General features: G+C 41.6%; 1 protein-coding gene across 1 annotated transcript in view; it reads right to left on the bottom strand.

The window, feature by feature from the left end:
• Window positions 1–19035, bottom strand: part of MYO9A (myosin IXA) — a 235314-nt gene that overhangs the window by 70157 nt on the left and 146122 nt on the right. The window contains exons 17-21 of the mRNA XM_058665444.1: window positions 16231–16371; window positions 13007–13046; window positions 8545–8667; window positions 1907–1987; window positions 179–289 (exon numbers count right to left, since the gene is read on the bottom strand). Coding sequence (XP_058521427.1) covers window positions 179–289; window positions 1907–1987; window positions 8545–8667; window positions 13007–13046; window positions 16231–16371 — 496 coding nt within the window. The remainder of the gene's footprint in view (window positions 1–178; window positions 290–1906; window positions 1988–8544; window positions 8668–13006; window positions 13047–16230; window positions 16372–19035) is intronic.

Here is a 19035-nt window from a genome sequence, read left to right as displayed (position 1 = left end):
TACATATGAGACTTTTCTTTCAGTGGAAGAGAACTCTTCAACTCTGTATACAAAAGGTGTTTTGGAAATGAAGAACCCTGGGAAATAAACACAGGATCCCCAAAGAAATAATAAACAAGACAAATAGTACTACTTAATGTAACATGCATATACTGAACTATAATTATAGAAGCATAACCTGGAAAGAATATTTGCAGCTGTATCCTGACTGACGGATTCGGACTGTCTCCAGCATCCCAGTGTATCGAAGCTGTCGAAGTACCAAGGCATCATTGAATCTTAAGGGCAGCTAAAACAAAAGAAACGTAAAAAGGATTATTTCAAAATAATTACTGAATGAATATATCTTATAAGTACAGATAAGTTCTCTAGGGACTGGAGGTTGTCTGGTCACGACACAGTTAAGGGAACAGGATAAGCTCACTTCCAAAGTGACATCTTCAGGAAAATTCTAAACTGCCAAAGGCTAGGGAAAAGAAAACCAGCAGCTTCCAATCTTCTCTGCTTGAGAAGGAACAAGACTCTTTGATAAGGTTCAAAGGGAATGGGGTTGCCTTTAAAACTGAAGGGTCCAGTCATTACAAAATCTAACAAGATTAACCTAGTTACAGAGTGGAGAACATAGTTTTTCTATACGTAAGAAGGATAACTAAGAAAACATCTGCCCACACTTTACCAGTTGTTTTGGTTAACTGGGAACTAATGTCATGCCTATAATAACTAGAACAAGGTTACACATAATTATTCCTAAATATGATTTTATTGATGATATTCATCTGAACCATGGGAAACACAACTCTCCAGTAGTCTTCAGCATGAGCCACCTCGTTTCGTCCATCACACGGGCCCTGACAAGGAGGCAGTCTCCACAGCCTGGCACTCCTGGGCATCTCAGTGGGCCTGCTTTTGGGTATTCACGACAAAATGTAATGTCCTCTAAATTCTACTTTCATTGATTCTCCGAGGCAATACCAAGCATTTCCTGAACCTGGGTGAGGTATAACCACTGTCAAGGCAAAAAAATTAATAAACTGAGCAATTTATGTAAAATAATAGGAACAGTTCCTATTTTATGTAACTGTTGATCAGGTACCATAAAATACTACATTAATCAAACTCTCGTATAGCATAGTCTCAATTGTAACTGAAATCCAAACTTCTGTTAAACTGCAATAATCCCTTTCAGGATGGTGAACATTTCCTTGGCATTTACTACAGGAAAAAAACATTCTAAGTAATCAAAAAAATTAGAAGATTGGTCCAATAATCATGGTGTGGTTTTACACAAATGAAAATATTCAAACCACAGAATGATCAAGTATTTTGTCAAAGTTCGCAAAGATTATAAACAGCAGTTGCAGACTACTTCTCAAAAATCAACAACATTGGATATAATTCCTAATACATTTTAGTTATCCAGGAAGGGGAATACTTTTTCAATGATGACTAAATAAAGAAGACAAATATTTACTTGTGGCATATTTAGAAAAATTCTAATTAGGGGAACTGTCACAGAAAAAGGAATAAAGAATATTCCCTAAGTTATGGGGATAAAATTCTTTAAATATGAAAAACACGGAGCAGTTCCTTAAGAGACATGGTATATATTCAGACAAGAAAAATGATTATTCTTAGGGTAACAACATGCTCATCAAAGAAAATGCCTTTTTTTCTGATTGAATTTCAAGCAATATTTGCTTCTCAGACTCTAGGAGATGCTAAATCAAGCCTCCATCCAAACACGCTTCAAGTGTTGAAATGCAGTATCTATAGAAAATTACAGCCAATGCTATTTTCCTTATAAAAGTTACACATACTCTTAACCTCCAGCTGTCTCCTTATAAGAAATTAAAGAATGAAAGAAAATTCTGTTGGGCAGCTATGTGCTCTCACATATAGGACATACCTTTTCAGCATTAGAGCGAATACACTTTACAAAGTATGGTTCTGCTTGACCAAGTGTCTCCATCAGTTTGCTTAACGATGCCTGCAATGTACAACATTTATTTAGCATATCTTCCCAAACATGGCAATAAGTAATTTATACATATAAATTATAATGTTGGCAAAATATGGGGAAAAAAACCTAGTGGGCAAACGTAAAAAGGGGTTTGTTTCAGTAATGCAAAGTGCTATTTCTATTATGGTTAAATTAAGGAAAAACAGGGTGGTTTAATCTTAAAGCTGACAGCATAGCAATAGTAAGCAATGCAAATAAATCTGTGAATAATTTGTATATACAAACTTTTTCATATTTCTTTACACTTCATTAAGTAATTTTACTAAAATTCATGTATCCTAGAAGAACATTTAGGCTTTGAGTCTAATGCCTCAATGGGATGACCATGGGGATAATGTGAGCTTTTACGTTTGCAGGAATGTTCTTTTATGTATTCTCTCCTTTTTAGTGCTAAGCTTGGCCAGACACTCATTAATTCTTACTATGTCCAAGCAACCTGCTGTTCAGCTTCACGAATTTTTCTATTGTTTCTGTTTTCAATTTCATTGAATTCAGTTGTTTTCTTTATTGTTCCTTTTTCCTTGCTTTTCTCTTAATATATATTCTCCTTTTTCTAGTTTATTATACTAGAAGCTTACACCATGAACTTAGGACATCCAATGCTATCTGTCTACCTTCTTTGTTAAGAAGTTCCTGCACCTTTTCAGATCACTTTAATGTTTCATGTAAGTCCAACTCCTGGGGCGGTACCTTGGTACGGCTGTTAGTGGCTGCTCCAGGGGATATAGCAATACAAACCTGTCAGTCTACTTAGATCAGTGCTTTTAAAACTGCAAGTCAAACAACACAAATTTAAGAACCATAGGGACCACTGTTTATTGTTAGATATTATATCAATATATAATTATTTTACTTTCAAGTATTCTTATATTACTCTAACACTATATATATAAAATAAAATACTTCAACATAAGTGTACAGTTTTATGAATCTTTTAAGGATTTATTTATTTTTATTGGAAAGGTGGATATACAGAGGAGGAGAGACAGAGAGGAAGATCTTTCGTCCGATGATTCACTCCCCAAGTGACCGCAATGGCTGGAGATGCGCTGATCCGAAGCCAGGAACCAGGAACTTCTTCCAGGTCTCCCACATGGGTGCAGGATCCCAAAGCACTGGGCCGTCCTCGGCTGCTTTCCCAGGCCACAAGCAGGGAGCTGGATGGGAAGTGGAGCTGCCGGAATTAGAACCGGCACCCATATGGGATCCCGGGGCATTCAAGGCAAGGATTTTAACCATTACGCTATCGTGCCAGGCCCAATTTTAAAAATTTTTAAAAGTTAATTTTCATTGTTGCTTGTCTACTTTGTAGAGATCGAATCCACATATGCACAGACTAGCCATCAGCCCTGGATATAAGGAGACCCCTTCAGTACGTCTTGAGCCCTCTCCTCGATTCTGTCATACAAACTAGCTGCTTCTTACTCTTTATCTGGTTAAGTTCCTTTATCCTGCGCTTTGGCAAACTTTCTTGACTCATTAACTGAGGGCTTTGCCCATTCATTTCCCTTTTCTCAGGACTTCAGTACTGCAATATTTATTGTCTTGTTTTGTCCAACTGTCTGGCTCTTACAGAAGAAGGGAAATTTTGAATTCTAGGATTTCTGAATTCTATGATTTTCATTTTGTTGAAAATAAACATTCAGAGAAAAGGCATAGGAAAATACCTGGATCCCTGCAACTCTACCACTAGAAATTTCCTCATGTGTGTAATAAGAAAAATGGTATTTATTAATAGAATGCTTGGTATAAAACTTAAGTAAAACATGTATGTAAATATTCAGAAAGCATGAGGAAAATACAGATCATATACATTGATTGTCAGATGACTCATTTGCTCTTGCTCACGTATATTTTCTAAATAATCAGAAATTAACTCTTACAATAATTCGAGAATCCATTAGGAAAAAAGAGATGATACTTTCTAAAATTAAAGTACATGGATGTTATCCTATCTGCAATTCCTGAGTTTGGAGGACTTTAAGGGACATAAATGGTACTGTGGTTATGACTAGGTGTTCACTGCTGTGGACTCACAGGACTCCTCAGAATAAGGAACAATGCTGGTTCTTGAAGCACCTGTGAAGACTCAACAACATGGACCATGCACAAGATCCAAGGACCACACACAGGACATGGGACAGTCTCAGGGTAACTCCTTTTCATATGATCCATCTCACCATGGCCCTTCAATGATCAAGGGGAATTCATTAATTTTTAATGAACTAATAATTTTATTAAACCTGCTTATTTCTCATATGTATCTTGTACATCACTAAACCTTTTTTTCTTATTTTTCCATTTTATATTTTTGCAGGCACAAGCCTCCCTCTTCCCCTCTACTGCATGTCATCACCTGTGTTTTGTAGTAAAACAGTCTACCAGGTGTAGTCTGGATTCCCACTTTCTGCTCTTTGTGTGGGTCATGCCACTGTTGGCGTAAGCTATGGTAGAAAGTCTAATGTTCTGATACTAGGTACATTTAGAAGTTTCATTGGGAGCCTACTTTTATTCAGAAGTAGAGATGCATTCTGTTGATTTTCTTTTGATTCCAGTACTTTGGTCTCCATTACATCCTTCATTTGTGAGATTACACGTGTGTGTGTTTATATTTATTTTTTGTTTTATATTGTAGATGGAGTTATCTTCTTTCAGAGTAAATATATGATATTTGTGCTTCTGGGAGTGGCTCATTTCACTGAGCATAATGGTCTCCAATTGGGACCATTTGGTTGCAAATAATAAAATGTCATTCTTTTTTTAATACCTGAGTAGTATTCCACAGAGTAGATGTACCACAGTTTCTTTATCCAGATCTCTTTCAATTGGCGTCTAGGTCGTTGATTGCAATGCAATGCAATGATTACAGGGGTGCATGCTGGTTTCTAATGTGTATGTTATCAGTTCTTTTGGCTATACTCCCAGGAGTGAGATTACTGGGTCATATGGTAAGTGAACTTTGAGCTGCCTTCTGTTCTCCATACCCACTTCCACAGTGGCTGCACCAGTTTACAGTCCCACCTTGTAGTGAAGTAGGGTACCTTTTCCCCCACATTCTCACAAGCAGGTGCTGTTGATATGTAAGTAGGCCATTCTCACTAGGGCTAAGTGGAACCTCAGTGTGGATTTTATTTGAATTCCCCTTACTGCTAGTGAGTTTGAAAATTTTTTTATACGTCTGTTACCCATCTGGATTTACTCCTTTGAAAAATGCTTGTTTCCTCTGCCCATTTCTTAACTGCCTTACTTGTTTTGTTGTTACTGTGTTTCTGGAGTGCTTTGTATATTCTGGATGTTAGACTCCTATCTGTTGTATAGAATGCAAAGATTTTCTCCCATTCTGTTGGTTGCTTTTTTTACTTTGTTGATTGTTTCCTTTGCTGTGCAGAAGCTTCTTACTTTGATGTAGGCCCATTTGTTTATTTGGTCTTGATTGCCTATGCTTTTGATGATTTTTCTAGGAAGTCTGTGCCTACACCCATTTCTTACAGAGTATTTCTAATACTCTGATGGTTTCTGAGTGTAGGTTTAGATCCTTTATCCATTCAGATTTGATCTTTGTGAATGGTGAAATGTGTGGATCTTGTTTCTTACTTCTGCGGACTGTTATCTAATCATCCTAACAGCATTTATTAAAGAGACCATCTTTTTTCCCTCAGTTGTTTTCTGTTCTCCTGTCAAATATTAGATGGCTGTACATGTGTGGGCTCTGTTCCGGTGTTTCTGTTCTGCTCCAGTGATCTTCCTCTGCTTTTGTACCAGTACCATGCTATACTGACTACCACTATAATGTCCTAAGGTCTGGATTTGTGATCCCTTCAGCTATATTTTTATTCTTCAAGATGGTTTTGTCTATTTGTGATATTTTGTGTTCCCAGATAAACCTCTATGTCATTTTTTTCCAGCTCTGTGAAGGAGGTTCTTGGGATTTTGATTAGAACCATGCTGAATCTGTATATCACTTTTGGTAACAAGGATATTTTGATGATGTTGACTCTGCCTATTGAGGAACATGGTATATTCCTTCATTTTCTAAAGTCTCTATTTTGTTTTTCAATGTTTTGTAACTTTCCTCATAGAGATTTCCCACATATTTAGTTAAGTTTATATCAAGGCACTTAACTGTCTTCTCTATTATTCTGAAAGGGACTGTAATGGCTAGTTCTTTTTCAGCCCTAGAGTTGTTTGTATACACTAGGGCAAATGATTTGCATTCATTTATTTTGTACCCTGCCACTTTACCAAGCTCTCTTATAAGTTGTAGCAGTCTCTTCACTGAATTTTTTGGTTCTCCTATATATAGAATCATTTTGTTTGTAAACAGGCAGTTTGACTACTTCTTTTCCAATTTGAATTCCTTTAATTTCTTTTTCTTGCCTAATGGCTGTAGCGAGGATTTCCAGTACTAAGTTAAATAACACTGGTGGCTAGTGGACATCCCTGGCTAGCTCCAGATCTGAGTGGAAGAGCTGTCGATTTCTTCACAATCACTCTGACACTGGCATTCAGTTTTTCATAAATTTCTTTGGTTGTTGTAGAATGTTCCTTCTATGCCTATCTTGCTTGGTGTTTTTAGCATGAAGCAGTGTTGGATTTTATCAAATGCTTTCTCTGCATCTATTGAGACTATCAAATGATTTTATTCTTCAATTTCTTGATGCGGTGTATCACATTTATAGAGTTGCATATGTTAAACCATCCTTGCATAGCAGGGTTTACATAACTGCTATATAAAACATTTTTTTTCTGCTACAATTATTCATTTTTGCATGAAGTCTACAAAGGGAATAGTTAGAACTCTGGAATGTGACAACAGTTACAGGGCAAAGGCAAATTTGCCCCAGCACCATTTCTCATTATTTCTATAGGGCAAACAAGTACCATTCAACAATAAAGTTTTCCAGCTATTAGTTAAGAAGGATATTTTAAGTTCATGGAAGAGATAATGCTAGGACTAGGAAGAGAATTAGTGACAAACAACAGAGCAGAAACATTCTCAGCAGTCTCTGTGCTAAGGCCCTGCTAAAAAATGAACTCCACTTACTCCACAACGATTCAGTACAGCCACTACAACACAATGCACTGAGCCTCCTCTATAATGACAAAAAAGGCCATGATGGACACATGTAAACTCAACTAAGGTTGTACTACCTCTGCCATCTCAGTAAGTAAACTTGGCTTCCACACTGCACTTCACCCAGGTTTTTCTTTTCAATTGGCTTTTTTTTTAAAATATCTATTTAATTTTATTGGAAAGGCAGATATACAGAGAGGAGGAGAGACTGAGAGGAAAATCTTCTATCCGATGGTTCACTCCCTAAGTGGCCACAACAGCTGGAGCTGAGCCAATCTGAAGCCAGGAGCCAGGAGCTTTTTCTTGGTCTCCCACGTGGGTGCAGGGTCCCAAGGCTTTGGGCCGTCCTCGACTGCTTTCCCAGGCCACAAGCGGGGACCTGGATGGGAAGTGGAGCTGCCCGAATTAGAACCGGCGCCCACATGGGATACTGGGCACATTCAAGGTGAGGACTTCAGTGGTTAGGTTACCGTACCAGGCCCTCAACTTGCCTTCTATGTGAAATAACAGCTTCAAATAAATATTGGTGGGAAATGCCATCACCACAAAATTTCATCATACTCAACTGGCTTTCCTTTAAGCTTACTAAGTAGGTTAGCCAGCTATTTGCCCTTGCATTTACTTTAAAACAAAAACAAAAAAAAGAGTGTGTGCATGTGTGTGTGTGAAGTATGTCACCACACAGCCTTTACAGATTCAAATTTTTCTGTAGATATATGGTGAGGATCACCTAAAATGAAATAGCAGTATTAGCCCACATGTTGAAGAACGGTGCTTATAAACAAAACAGGATCACATACAATGACACGGAAGCAGACTCTTCCGGTTACACGTCCTGGTCTAAAGGGAGCACTGAAAAGTATGGGAGCACTTGAAAAAAATTCATGAAAAATGCAATTTGCTTTGGCGTAACAATTTTTTGGAAAGCCAAACAGTTTTCATATAACATGCTTTTTTTTCTATGAACTTTCTGAAGACCTTCATGAAAGTTATTCTGGAAACTATTTGGCTATGTAAAATTAACACACACACACACACACACACAAGCCCCATACAAAGAATGGCAACAGCACCAGATTCAAGTACATAAAATCAACGTCACTACAGACATTGACTGTATCTGGGCAGCTTAAATTAAGACAAGATTTTGCTCTCTCCTTCTCTCTGTATATCTGACTTTCCAATAAAACAAATAAACCTTTTTAAAAAAAAAAAAAAAGAGCTTTTGCTTAAATTACCAATTTTCTGATTCCTTTCTACTTGCAAAGGGAATAATGAGTCATTCTTCAGGAAAGCCACTATTCAGGGATAACTTGGATTGAAAAGAAAGATAGCTAGCTTCTTTCCATGTCTTCTTTGCAGATCATATTCTATTCAAATGCCTTACAGATTAATTTCATCTTTCAGTGAAATGGATTCCTATATGGCATCAAGTAAAACAGGACAGAACCTGAAACTGGGCACTGATGCTGGGAGGTTTCTTCTTCTTGTGCAAGTGGAGAAGAGACTTGGTTATGCGATCCTGTAGAGTCAGGCTTGTTAGGTGCTTTAAAGAGTTCACCTCCAACAAATGCTGCAAATAAAAAGAAAAAATAAATTCTGCACATACATTAATCTAAGAACAAGAAAAACAAACAGTCCTTTTTCCTTTCCTCACCCTGTAAACACTATTTTATACAACCATGATGAATATGGAAGTCTGAGATTCAAATACATCCTTCTCTCCTTCCGCCTTCCTCTAGATGCCTGGAAACTGAAACAATTCCTGCATCCAGTTTTCACATGTGAAACTGGGAAGGAATACTGAAGAAGAGCCTCTGCCTGCTGGTTTGGTTGTTCTGACAAAGGTACTTTAACCTTCTGCAATCCAAGCTCCAAGCACTAGCTTTTATGAGTGTTGACAGGCAGAATACAGGACATTTCTGCTGGCACTCCAACTCCGGGAACTACCAGTTCTGATTCGCAGAGCCAGGTGGTTAGTGAACAACACGGAGTTGAGAGAGTGCCAGCCTTTTCTGCACCACAGCAAAAACACCCCAAAAATACACCCTACCATGTCTACAGGCTCTTCAGGCCTTCTTATGATATTTCCAAGTCTCTTAACAAACTACCTTAGCTATAGTTTGTTGGAAATTCAGTTTCATTTTTTAAAGACTTATTTCCTTCTTTTTTTTTTTAATTTATTTTATTTTAATTACAAAGTCAGATATACTGAGAGGAAGAGAGATAGAGAGGAAGTGGAGCTGCCGGGATTAGAACCAGCGGCCATATGGGATCAAGGCGAGGACCTTAGCCACCAGGCCACGCTGCCGAGCCCCAAGATTTATTTCCTTCTAAAGAAAAGGCAAATATTCAGAGAGAAGGAGACAGAGAACCACCTTCCATCCGCTGGTGCACTCCCCAAGTGGCTGCAATGACCAGAGCTGAGCCAATCTGAAGCCAGGAGCTTCTTCCGGGTCTCCCACGCAGATGCAGGGTCCCAAGCCTTTAGGCCATCCTAAGCCACAAGCATGGAGCTGGATGGGAGGTAGAGCAGCCAGAACAGTGGAGCACCCATATGGGATCCCAGCTCAAGCAAGGCGAGGATTTAGCCAATAGGCTATCATGCCAGGCCTTGAAAACTGTTTTGTTGATTAAACTTTGTACTACAGCTATAATTGCTTTACAAACTGCCAGCAGAGGATTACAGTGGATGAATCTGACGTTAGATGTGTTCCCACATTGTTAGGTAGCATTCTCTTCATTCTGCTGGAAGACAATCACAAAAGGCAGTTCTACTGGTGCCAAAGCTGTGAAGAGGGACCTGAACACCGGCACTATTGGACACTTGGACTAGGCACTATTTTAAATGTCTGCTTCCCCTAAGTCTCAGCTTCCTTAAGATTAACGAACCCTGTAGTTTCAAACTTGGTTGTCCACCAATCTGCTGAAACCTTGTAATCCTGTGCCCATGAATACCACTGTGAACTTGTAACCCTGTGCCCACCAGTCCGCTGTAATCTCATTACACCTTACCTGACGGCCCTATCCACCAATTCCTTGTGGCCCATCCCCCCACCCCACCGTATCCCCTTCCCTGGCCCTATCCACAAACCCCTCATGGTCTGCAGGCCCACTCCCCACCCCTGGCCCCATCCACCAAGCCCTCACAGCCCCGGGAGGCCCACCCGACCATAAAAAGGCACAGTCCCACTTTCTGGTCTCCGCTGCAAGTGCAGCTACTCCGCCAAGTCGAAAAGGAAGTATAACTGGAGTGTTAAGGCCAAAAGACGCAATACCATGGGGACTGGCCAGAAGAGGCACCTGAAAATCAGGTACCACAGATTCAGACATGGATTTCATGAAGGAATAATGCCTGAACTCAAGAGAGCAGCTGTTGCCACACCCAGTGCATCTTGAGGATTTCAACAATTAGATAATAAATATTTGCTTTAAAAACTGGCAAAAAAAAAAAAAAAGGCACACTCCTGCATGCATGCCTCCCTTCTTCATCTTGCTGTCCCCCTCTCTGCCTCTTCCCTTAGAGCCCCCTCCTACCAGTACAACAGGAGATGTCTCTCCCACTTCCTGCCTCTGCTCCCGTCCCTGTGGCCACCTTCTCTGCTGGGATAAAACCTCCTGCATGCGTCTGGTGCTTCGGCTTTTGGCAGCAAATCGGAAAGACAGCTTATACTGAAAAAAGCTAATGCCTGAAAGACCTCACATAAACTTAATCACGTTCTAAGTCTAGTGCTTACAGCTGGCAGCTTTTTCAGGATCTCTTTCGGTCTGACTGCAATGTGTTCAATACAGGTCTCTCTAAGTTTAAACTACTTAGTGCCATTTCTCTGATTTGGTTATTTACTTTTCCCTCAGTCTTGGCAAGTTTTGTTACTACTTTGAAATGATTTCTCTCTCTCTCCAGAACACCAATAACACACAGGCTATTTTACTTTATGCTCTCTCTTAAGTTCCCCATGTCATCTCATTCATTTTTCCTTTTTGCTCCCCCGGCTGGAGTGCCTCAGGCACCTGTTGTGTTCATGGAACCATTTATCTGCTTGATCTAACCTGCTGCTGGACACTTTTACTTGGTTTCGCAGTCCAGCTAGTAAATTCTTTAGTTTTACAATTTCTTTTTCTTCACTTACACACTTTTTATGATTTATTTATTTGTTTGGAAGTTGAAGTTAATGGGAAAAGAGACAGCTCTTCCATCTGCTAATCCACTGTCCAAAGGCCACATCAGCCAGGACTGGGTCAGGACGAGGTCAGGAGCCAGGAGCTTCTTCCCCATCCCAAAAGTGGGCAGCAACGACCTAAACACCAGGGTGATGTGCTGCTTTTCCTGGGCCATTAGCAGGGAGTTGGATCAGAAATGGAGCATCTAGGAACCATAAGGGATGCCAGCATTACAGGCGTTTCTCAGCTATGGCATAAGGCCAGCCCCAGTTTGCTTATACATTTTTCTCTCTCCAAACGCCATGTTCACTCGTGGATGGCTCCCGTGACTGACCTCAGCGAGCAGCTGCAGGGCCTGTCCTGGAGTTTGCTGACAGCTAAGTTACATGATTCCACTTCATGTAGAGAATGAGCTGACCCATTTCTGTGGGACACATCTGTTCCCGCATTCCTAGATTCTCTCCCTCTCTAAGTTGATTTCTGTACATAAGGACAATAGCCTACCCCCAGTTCTAGGAGAAGGATCATATCAGTCAGTCTGGAGAGAGATCCTAAAGTGTTTTTAAAATCTTGGGTGCTTTTCCTAATTGCCAACTGCTTTACTGGATCTCAGAATTCAGGAGATGCAAGTTCTGTTAGCCAGTTTCTTCTGATGCAAACTAGGTGTTAAATGTGCATTTCAATTCCCAGAGTGAAGCTAGGCAAAGGACGTGTGACTAGAGCCTACACCAGTCCAGACCACACCCTTTCACTGCAGGCAAACAGCAGCTCAAAGTGATTCATCAGACCTGGACAACCAAGACCACAACTCCTGCATGGACAAACGCCCACTTGAGAATGCACAGGGGAGGAAGCAGGGAGAAATCCTGCTTGTTTGTCTGTTATCTCCAAGATACAAGGAAGACAGAGGATAGAAAAAATGTGCACAAGCACATGTTATCAGCTTCTCTACACTGATTCTTTGGGGACACAGCGTCTGAAAAGGCTTGTGCATAGTGTACAAACACCTCTTTATGCTTGTGTGCACTGTAAAATTCATTCAGACTATTCAATGAATCAACAACGGTTGCTCTTCCTGGTGAGTTCAATATTATACTGCACGGACAATTCCACTGCTTAATGACCCACTTGTCTGGTGGTATATACTCAGTTACTTCCAGGTTTTACTATCACAAAGATGATATGAACATTAAGAAAACAAAGCTAACCAAAACACACAAAAGCAAAAATATAGACATTATATGAGGTACAGAGCCTTGTAGTTAAACTTCCTAACCGTCTGCCCATGTTAATCATATAGGATTGCAATAAAATAATTCCGAATCCTGTTTATTGTCAATAAAATGAAGTACTAGAGCTACTATAACACAAACAGCTGTAAAAAATGTACAGCTGCACACAACTGTACTTGAAATAATAATGGGAAATTTAAATCAGATCTCAACACAGAAAAAGTGCAACATGCAAACTGCAAGTTAATTCCAGAATATAACCATAAGGAGCTAATTACTGAATAAAAATTACCTCCATGCTGAAGCCTGAAAATCAACTGAGAAATGGTATATACCACAAATATACATACCTGAACTATTCAGCTTTACTATTCCACAAAAGAAGGTGCACACAACAAATTCTCACCCAGGATAAAATTAACATGTGTTGTTTTATACTCATACATGTCGTTTGCACAACAGAAGAAACTTGTCATGTAGTAGAGTACTAACAGAAAAAAGGCATCCCATAATACTCACCTTTGGAAGAATAGGCTTGGGCCTGGGATTTTTGTTCCTCCTATAGAGAGAAATCACCCATTAGAAATGAGCCACATCAGGGTATCTCATGCCTGCTTCTAAGAATGTAGGTCCTCTCTGTGACACACTCTGCCTCAACCACCAATCCTTGGGAGGAAGAAGCGAAGTCTACCTTGTACCACAGGTGTGAGCAGATCTTAGCCTAATGTTGAGCAACAGTGTATGTCCTCAGCCAAAGCTCTACTGTCTTTCATGTTACTAGAGCTCTACTCTTAAATTTTCATTTTATTTCAAAGAGACACGGAAGTAAAAGTAGATTTTCCATCCATGTTTTCAGACATGACTGCCTCCCCAGCGTACACATTAGCAGGAAGCCGAAATCACAAGCAGAGCTGAGTGTCCAGCATGATGGCTCAGTGCCTAAACCCTTGCTTCGCACAGGCCAGCACATCACACAGGCACCACATCAAGTCCCAGCTGCTCCACTTCCCATCCAGCTCCCTGCCTGTAGTCTAAGAAAACTGTAGATGAAAGCCTTGGGACCCTAAACCCCTGTGGAAGAGCCAGAAGAAGCTCCTGGCTCCTGGCTCCTGGCTTTGGATTGGTTCAGCTGCAGCTGTTGCAGCCACCTGGGGAGGTAAACCAGCAGATGAAAGACCTTTCTCTATGTCTCTGCTCCTGTCTGCAACTTTGTTTTTTTTTTTTTAATATTTTTATTTTTTTATTTTTATTACAAAGTCAGATATACTGAGTGGAGGAGAGAGAGAGAGGAAGTGGAGCTGCCGGGATTAGAACCAGCAACCATACGGGATCAAGGCGAGGACCTTAGCCACTAGGCCACACTGCCAAGCCCCTGTCTGCAACTTTGATCTGAGAAAGCAAAGAAGGAAGAAAGACAGGGAGGGAGGAATGAGGGAGGAAAAGAAAGGAAGAGAAAGGGAAGGGAATAAAAGAAGTTAAGACTCCAAACAGGAATTCTGGCATAGTATACCAGTGTCCCAAGCAGCAGCTAAATTAGTTATAAAACGCTGGCCCTAGCTCTGCTTTCTTATATAGATTCTCTTTTCTGTCTCTTATTCATATCTTTTTGTTTAAGCGTTATTTTATTTTTAACACCAAGTCAGATATACAGAGAGGAGGAGAGACAGGAAGATCTTCCGTCCGATGATTCACTCCCCAAGTGACAGCAACAGTCGGTGGGTGCTGCGCTGATCCGAAGCCAGGAGTCAGGAATTTCCTCCAGGTCTCCCACGTGGTTGCAGGGTCCTGAGGCTTTGGACCATACTCTACTGCTTTCCCAGGCCACAAGCAGGAAGCTGGATGGGAAGTGGAGGTGCTGGGATTAGAACCGGCGCCCATTTGGGAATCCAGCACTTTCAAGGCAAGGACGTTAGCTGCTAGGCCACTGCGCAGGGCCCTCTTATTCATATCTTAAACCAGTCTCTTTTTAATTTTGTTTTAAACTGTTATTGTAACTTAAAATTAATATTGGTAACAGACACTTGGCACAGCAGTACGACACTGCCTGGGATACCCAATTCATTCTCACAGCTGACAGGTCAAATCTTAGCTCTGTTTCTGAGTCACCTTCATACAAATGCACATTCTGGGAGGTAACAAACGATGGCTCAGGTACCTGGGTCCCAGTCGTCCATGTGGGCGACCCAAAACGATCTACTGGCTCCTGGCTTCCACCTGGTCATCGCTGAATCCCTTGCTGTTGCAAGCACAGCGACAGTGAGCCAGTGGAAGATACATCTCTGTCTTTTTAAAATAAAATGAAAATAAATAAATAAATGACAGGAGAGAAAGCCTAGTGCTTATGAATAAATGCTGGGAAGTTAAAAAGATATAGGCTCAGGCCCGGCATGATCGCATAGTGGTTAAAGTCCTTGCCTTGCATGCACCAGGATCCCATATGGACACTGGTTCTAATCCCGGCGGCCCCGCTTCCTATCCAGCTCCCTGCTTGTGGCCTGGGAAACCAGTTGAGGAAGGCCCAAAGCCTTGGGAACCTGCACCTGCGTGGGAGACCCGCAAGAGCTCCTGGTGCCTGGCTTCGGATTGGCTCGGCTCCAGCCATTGCACTCACTTGGGGAGTGAACAATTGGACGGAAGATCTTCCTCTCTGTCTCTCCTCTCTGTATATCTGCCTTTCCAATACAAATAAATAAATCTTTAAAAATAGGCATAGGCTAGAATCTCCAGTCTATCAACAGCCATGTTTGGGGCCCGGCGCCGTGGCCTAGTGGCTAAAGTCCTCGCCCTGAACGCGCCAGGATCCCATATGGGCGCTGGTTTTAGTCCCGGCACCTCCACTTCCCATCCAGCTCCCTGCTTGTGGCCTGGGAACGCAGTCGAGGACGGCCCAGTGCATTGGGACACTGCACCCGCGTGGGAGACCCAGAGGAGGTTCCTGGTTCCCGGCTTCGGATCAGCGCACAGCAGCTGGTGAGGCTCACTTGGGGAGTGAATCATTGGACGGAAGATCTTCCTCTCTCTCTTTCTCTCTCCCCCTCTCTGTATATCTGACTGTAATAGAATAAATAAATATTTTTTTAAAAAAAGAGCCATGTCTGATGGTCCTTTTACTGTGTGATAATGCAGAACAAAGAGGACAGTATCATTTACTTCTCAGATTTGATGTCAGGACTCAACGAGTTAATGTACATTTCTGCTTGGCCTACGTAAATTGAGTTACATAGTGCTACTAAGTAATGACATAGGAATTAAAGAATCCAGTTCAACAGCACCCCATGTCAGGACTCAATGAGTTAATGTACATTTCTGCTTGGCCTACGTAAATTGAGTTACATAGTGCTACTAAGTAATGACGTAGGAATTAAAGAATCCAGTTCCACAGCACCCCATGCATATGTGTGTCTGAGTCGTGTTAACACCTCTGATGAGCAGACAGGCTGCAGCAGTGCTGTGGTCAGCAGCTGACGGACAGTGGGTTGGGTGAGGGTTCTGCGCCAGCTGCACCACTACACATGCTCCCACCCACCTTTCACAGTCACTCTCCCACCTGTTTGGCAAGCAGTACCAAAAGAAAAACACAATTGTAAAGAAAAAGAATATTAAGATTCAAAACTCCAAGTACTGACTAAACCAAATGTCCATCCATTACAACAACACTTGTCATCATTTCTCCTCTATAATTCTTCAGCCAGAAGTCTGGAAGCAGACACTAAAAACAATCTTCATTACTGAATAACACTGACGTGAGAATCCCATGGGCTCTCTCCAGGAGTTTGCTGCTGGCTGAGTTAGCAAACACTCCATCTTTATCAAGCAGGGAAGCACTTGACAGTCTGCTCTGGCGAATCCCAGTTCTGACGTTCCAGGGAATATCAAACACGTCACTGTAAACATAAGAGTAGAATCTGCCTTAGTAGATTAGCATATCTCTAACAGTCTCTGCATTCTTAACATTACCATAAATAACACTGCAATATATTTTAAAAATAAAAAAGCATAACGTTTATATTCTCGGAATAGTTATAATCAGTTACTCATTCACACTAAAAGCATGAAATAGCCTAGTAACTGGGACCTCGTTTTGTATCCACTAGGATCCCGTGTGGGCACCGGTTCATGTCCTGGCTGCTCCACTTACCATCCAGATCCTTGCTTGTGGCCTGGGAGGGCCTTTTCAATAAAAAAAATAATCAAATACAATTGAAAACTAAAATAAAATAAATCTATAAGTAAATAATAATAATTTTTAAAAACCCTTACATATAGGGCTGGCGCCATTTGTTTCAACTAGCTAATTCTCCACTTGCAAGTGCCAACAACACATATGGGTGCCAGTCCATATTGCAGCTACTCCACTCCCCATCCAGCACTCTGCCCTGGCCTGGGAAAGCTTTGGGACCCTGCACACATATGGGAGGCCCAGAAGCAGCTCCTGGCTCCTGCATTTGGCTAAACTTATCTCCAGCCACTGAGAGAATTTGAGGAGAAAACCAGAGAATGGAAGATCTTTCCGTCTTGCCTCTGGCAATTTGCCTTTTCTTTCTTTTTTTTTTTTTTTTAAGATTTATTTATTTTATTACAGTCAGATATACAGAGAGGAGGAGAGACAGAGCGGAAGATCTTCCATCCAATGATTCACTCTCCAAGTGACTGCAACGGCCGGTGCTGCGCTGATCCGAAGCCAGGAGCCCAGATCCTCTTCTGGGTCTCCCATGTGGGTGCAGGGTCCCAGTGTTCTGGGCCGTCTTCACCTGCTTTCCCAGGTCACAAGCAGGGAGCTGGATGGGAAGTGGAGCTGCTGGGATTAGAATCGGCGCCCATATGGGATCCCAACACGTTTAAGGCGAGGACTTTAGGCGCTAGGCCACACCGCCAGGCCCCAATTTGCCCTTTCAATGAAAATATATCAATCATTAAAAACCCAAATCCTACAATTGCTTGGCTTACAGTAAGGCAGAAGCAGGCAGACATGCCGGTTCATCGTGGCTAAGACAAAGTAAGGAAAGAGCACAAACAGCACCAGGCTCCAGGCAGGGAAGGAGGTTTGACCAACAGGAGCCACATAAAAGGTGATGCAAAGGAGACAGAGAAACAAATCAAGCACCCCCAGGAGTCAGCACCATGGCATAGTAGGCTAAGCTTCTGTCTGAGGCACCAGTACCGTCTGGGTGCCACCTGGAGTCCCAGATGCTCTACTTCCCATTCAGCTCCCTGCTTGTGCACTGGGAAAGCAGTGAGGGATGGCCCAAACCTTGGGAACCTGCACCCACAGCTAGAAAGAAATCATATTCACGCAAAATATGACACAAACTAATATGCAGAAAGGTCTGGGAGTTGGGGAAAGCGTGGTGGTGTAGCTGTGCTAATCTTCCACCTGCAACCCATTGAGCCCCAGCTGCTTCCACTTCCAATCCAGTTCCCTCATAATAACCTGGGAAAACATCAGAGGACCACCCAAAGCCTTGGACCCCTGCCCCTACACAGGAGACTCTGAAGAAGCGCCAGGCTCCCAGCTTCTGAATGGCCCAGTTCTGGCAGTTGCAGTCATCTGGGAGTTAATCAGTGGATGCAAGATTTCTCTCTGCACCTCTAGCTCTATCTCTGACATTAAACTAAAATAAATCTAAAAAATTACTGCATTTTGTGTAATATTAATGAGCAATCTGAACATGAAAGCAAAGTCTTTTCACGTGTAATAACAGCAAAAATAAAATACTACATAGGAACAAACTAAAAATAGGAACCACTATACAATTAAAAATACTGTTGGGATGGGAGGGAGTGTGATAACACAGCAAGCTCATCCTCTGCACTGTGGTGCCAGCATCCCACACAGGTACGGCTTCACGTTCTAACACTCCACTTCTGATCAAGCTCACTATTTACAACCCGGGAAAGCAGCAGAGTCCTTGGTATCCTGCACCCATGTGGGAGACCCAGAAGAAAGTCCTGGCTCCTAACTTTGGATCAGCTCAACTCTGGCTGTTGTGACCATTTTGAGAGTGAACCAGCAGATAGAAGACATTCTATCTCTCCTTTCTCTGTAAAAAAAAAAAAAAAAAAAAAAAAAAATCTGCCTTTCAAATTACATAAATAAATAAATAAAAATTTTAAAACATGAATTGTTAATGGAAAATCTAAGGAAATAGCAAGACAGGCCACGTTGGAAATAGGAATACACATTATTGTTCAGACGGCAATGCCCCTTCAGCTGATCCACTAACTCCACACAACACCTGCCCACACGACAGCCACCTCCACTGCAGAGGCTGATAAGCTGACACTACAAGACATATGGAAATGCCAATGGCACACAACACTTAACATGCTTATGAAAAAGAAAAAAGTTGAAAGAACAGCAGTCTGGAATTTCTAGACTTACTTCAAAGTTTTGGTAATTAGGACAACACAATTTGGTTAAGACACACAGAACGGAGAAGTCAAGACAGCTGATGGAGGTAGACCGATGTGACCTGGGGTCCGAAAAGTTAGGGACGGGAGCAGACTGAAGTGAGCCCAAGAAGAAAAGAACCGCGGGGAACACTGTG

Source organism: Ochotona princeps, chromosome 6 (assembly GCF_030435755.1).
Source record: "Ochotona princeps isolate mOchPri1 chromosome 6, mOchPri1.hap1, whole genome shotgun sequence".
Taxonomy (NCBI): Eukaryota; Metazoa; Chordata; class Mammalia; order Lagomorpha; family Ochotonidae; genus Ochotona; species Ochotona princeps.
The sequence above is the reverse complement of the archived record's forward strand: the minus strand, read 5'-3'. Positions and strand labels throughout refer to the sequence as shown.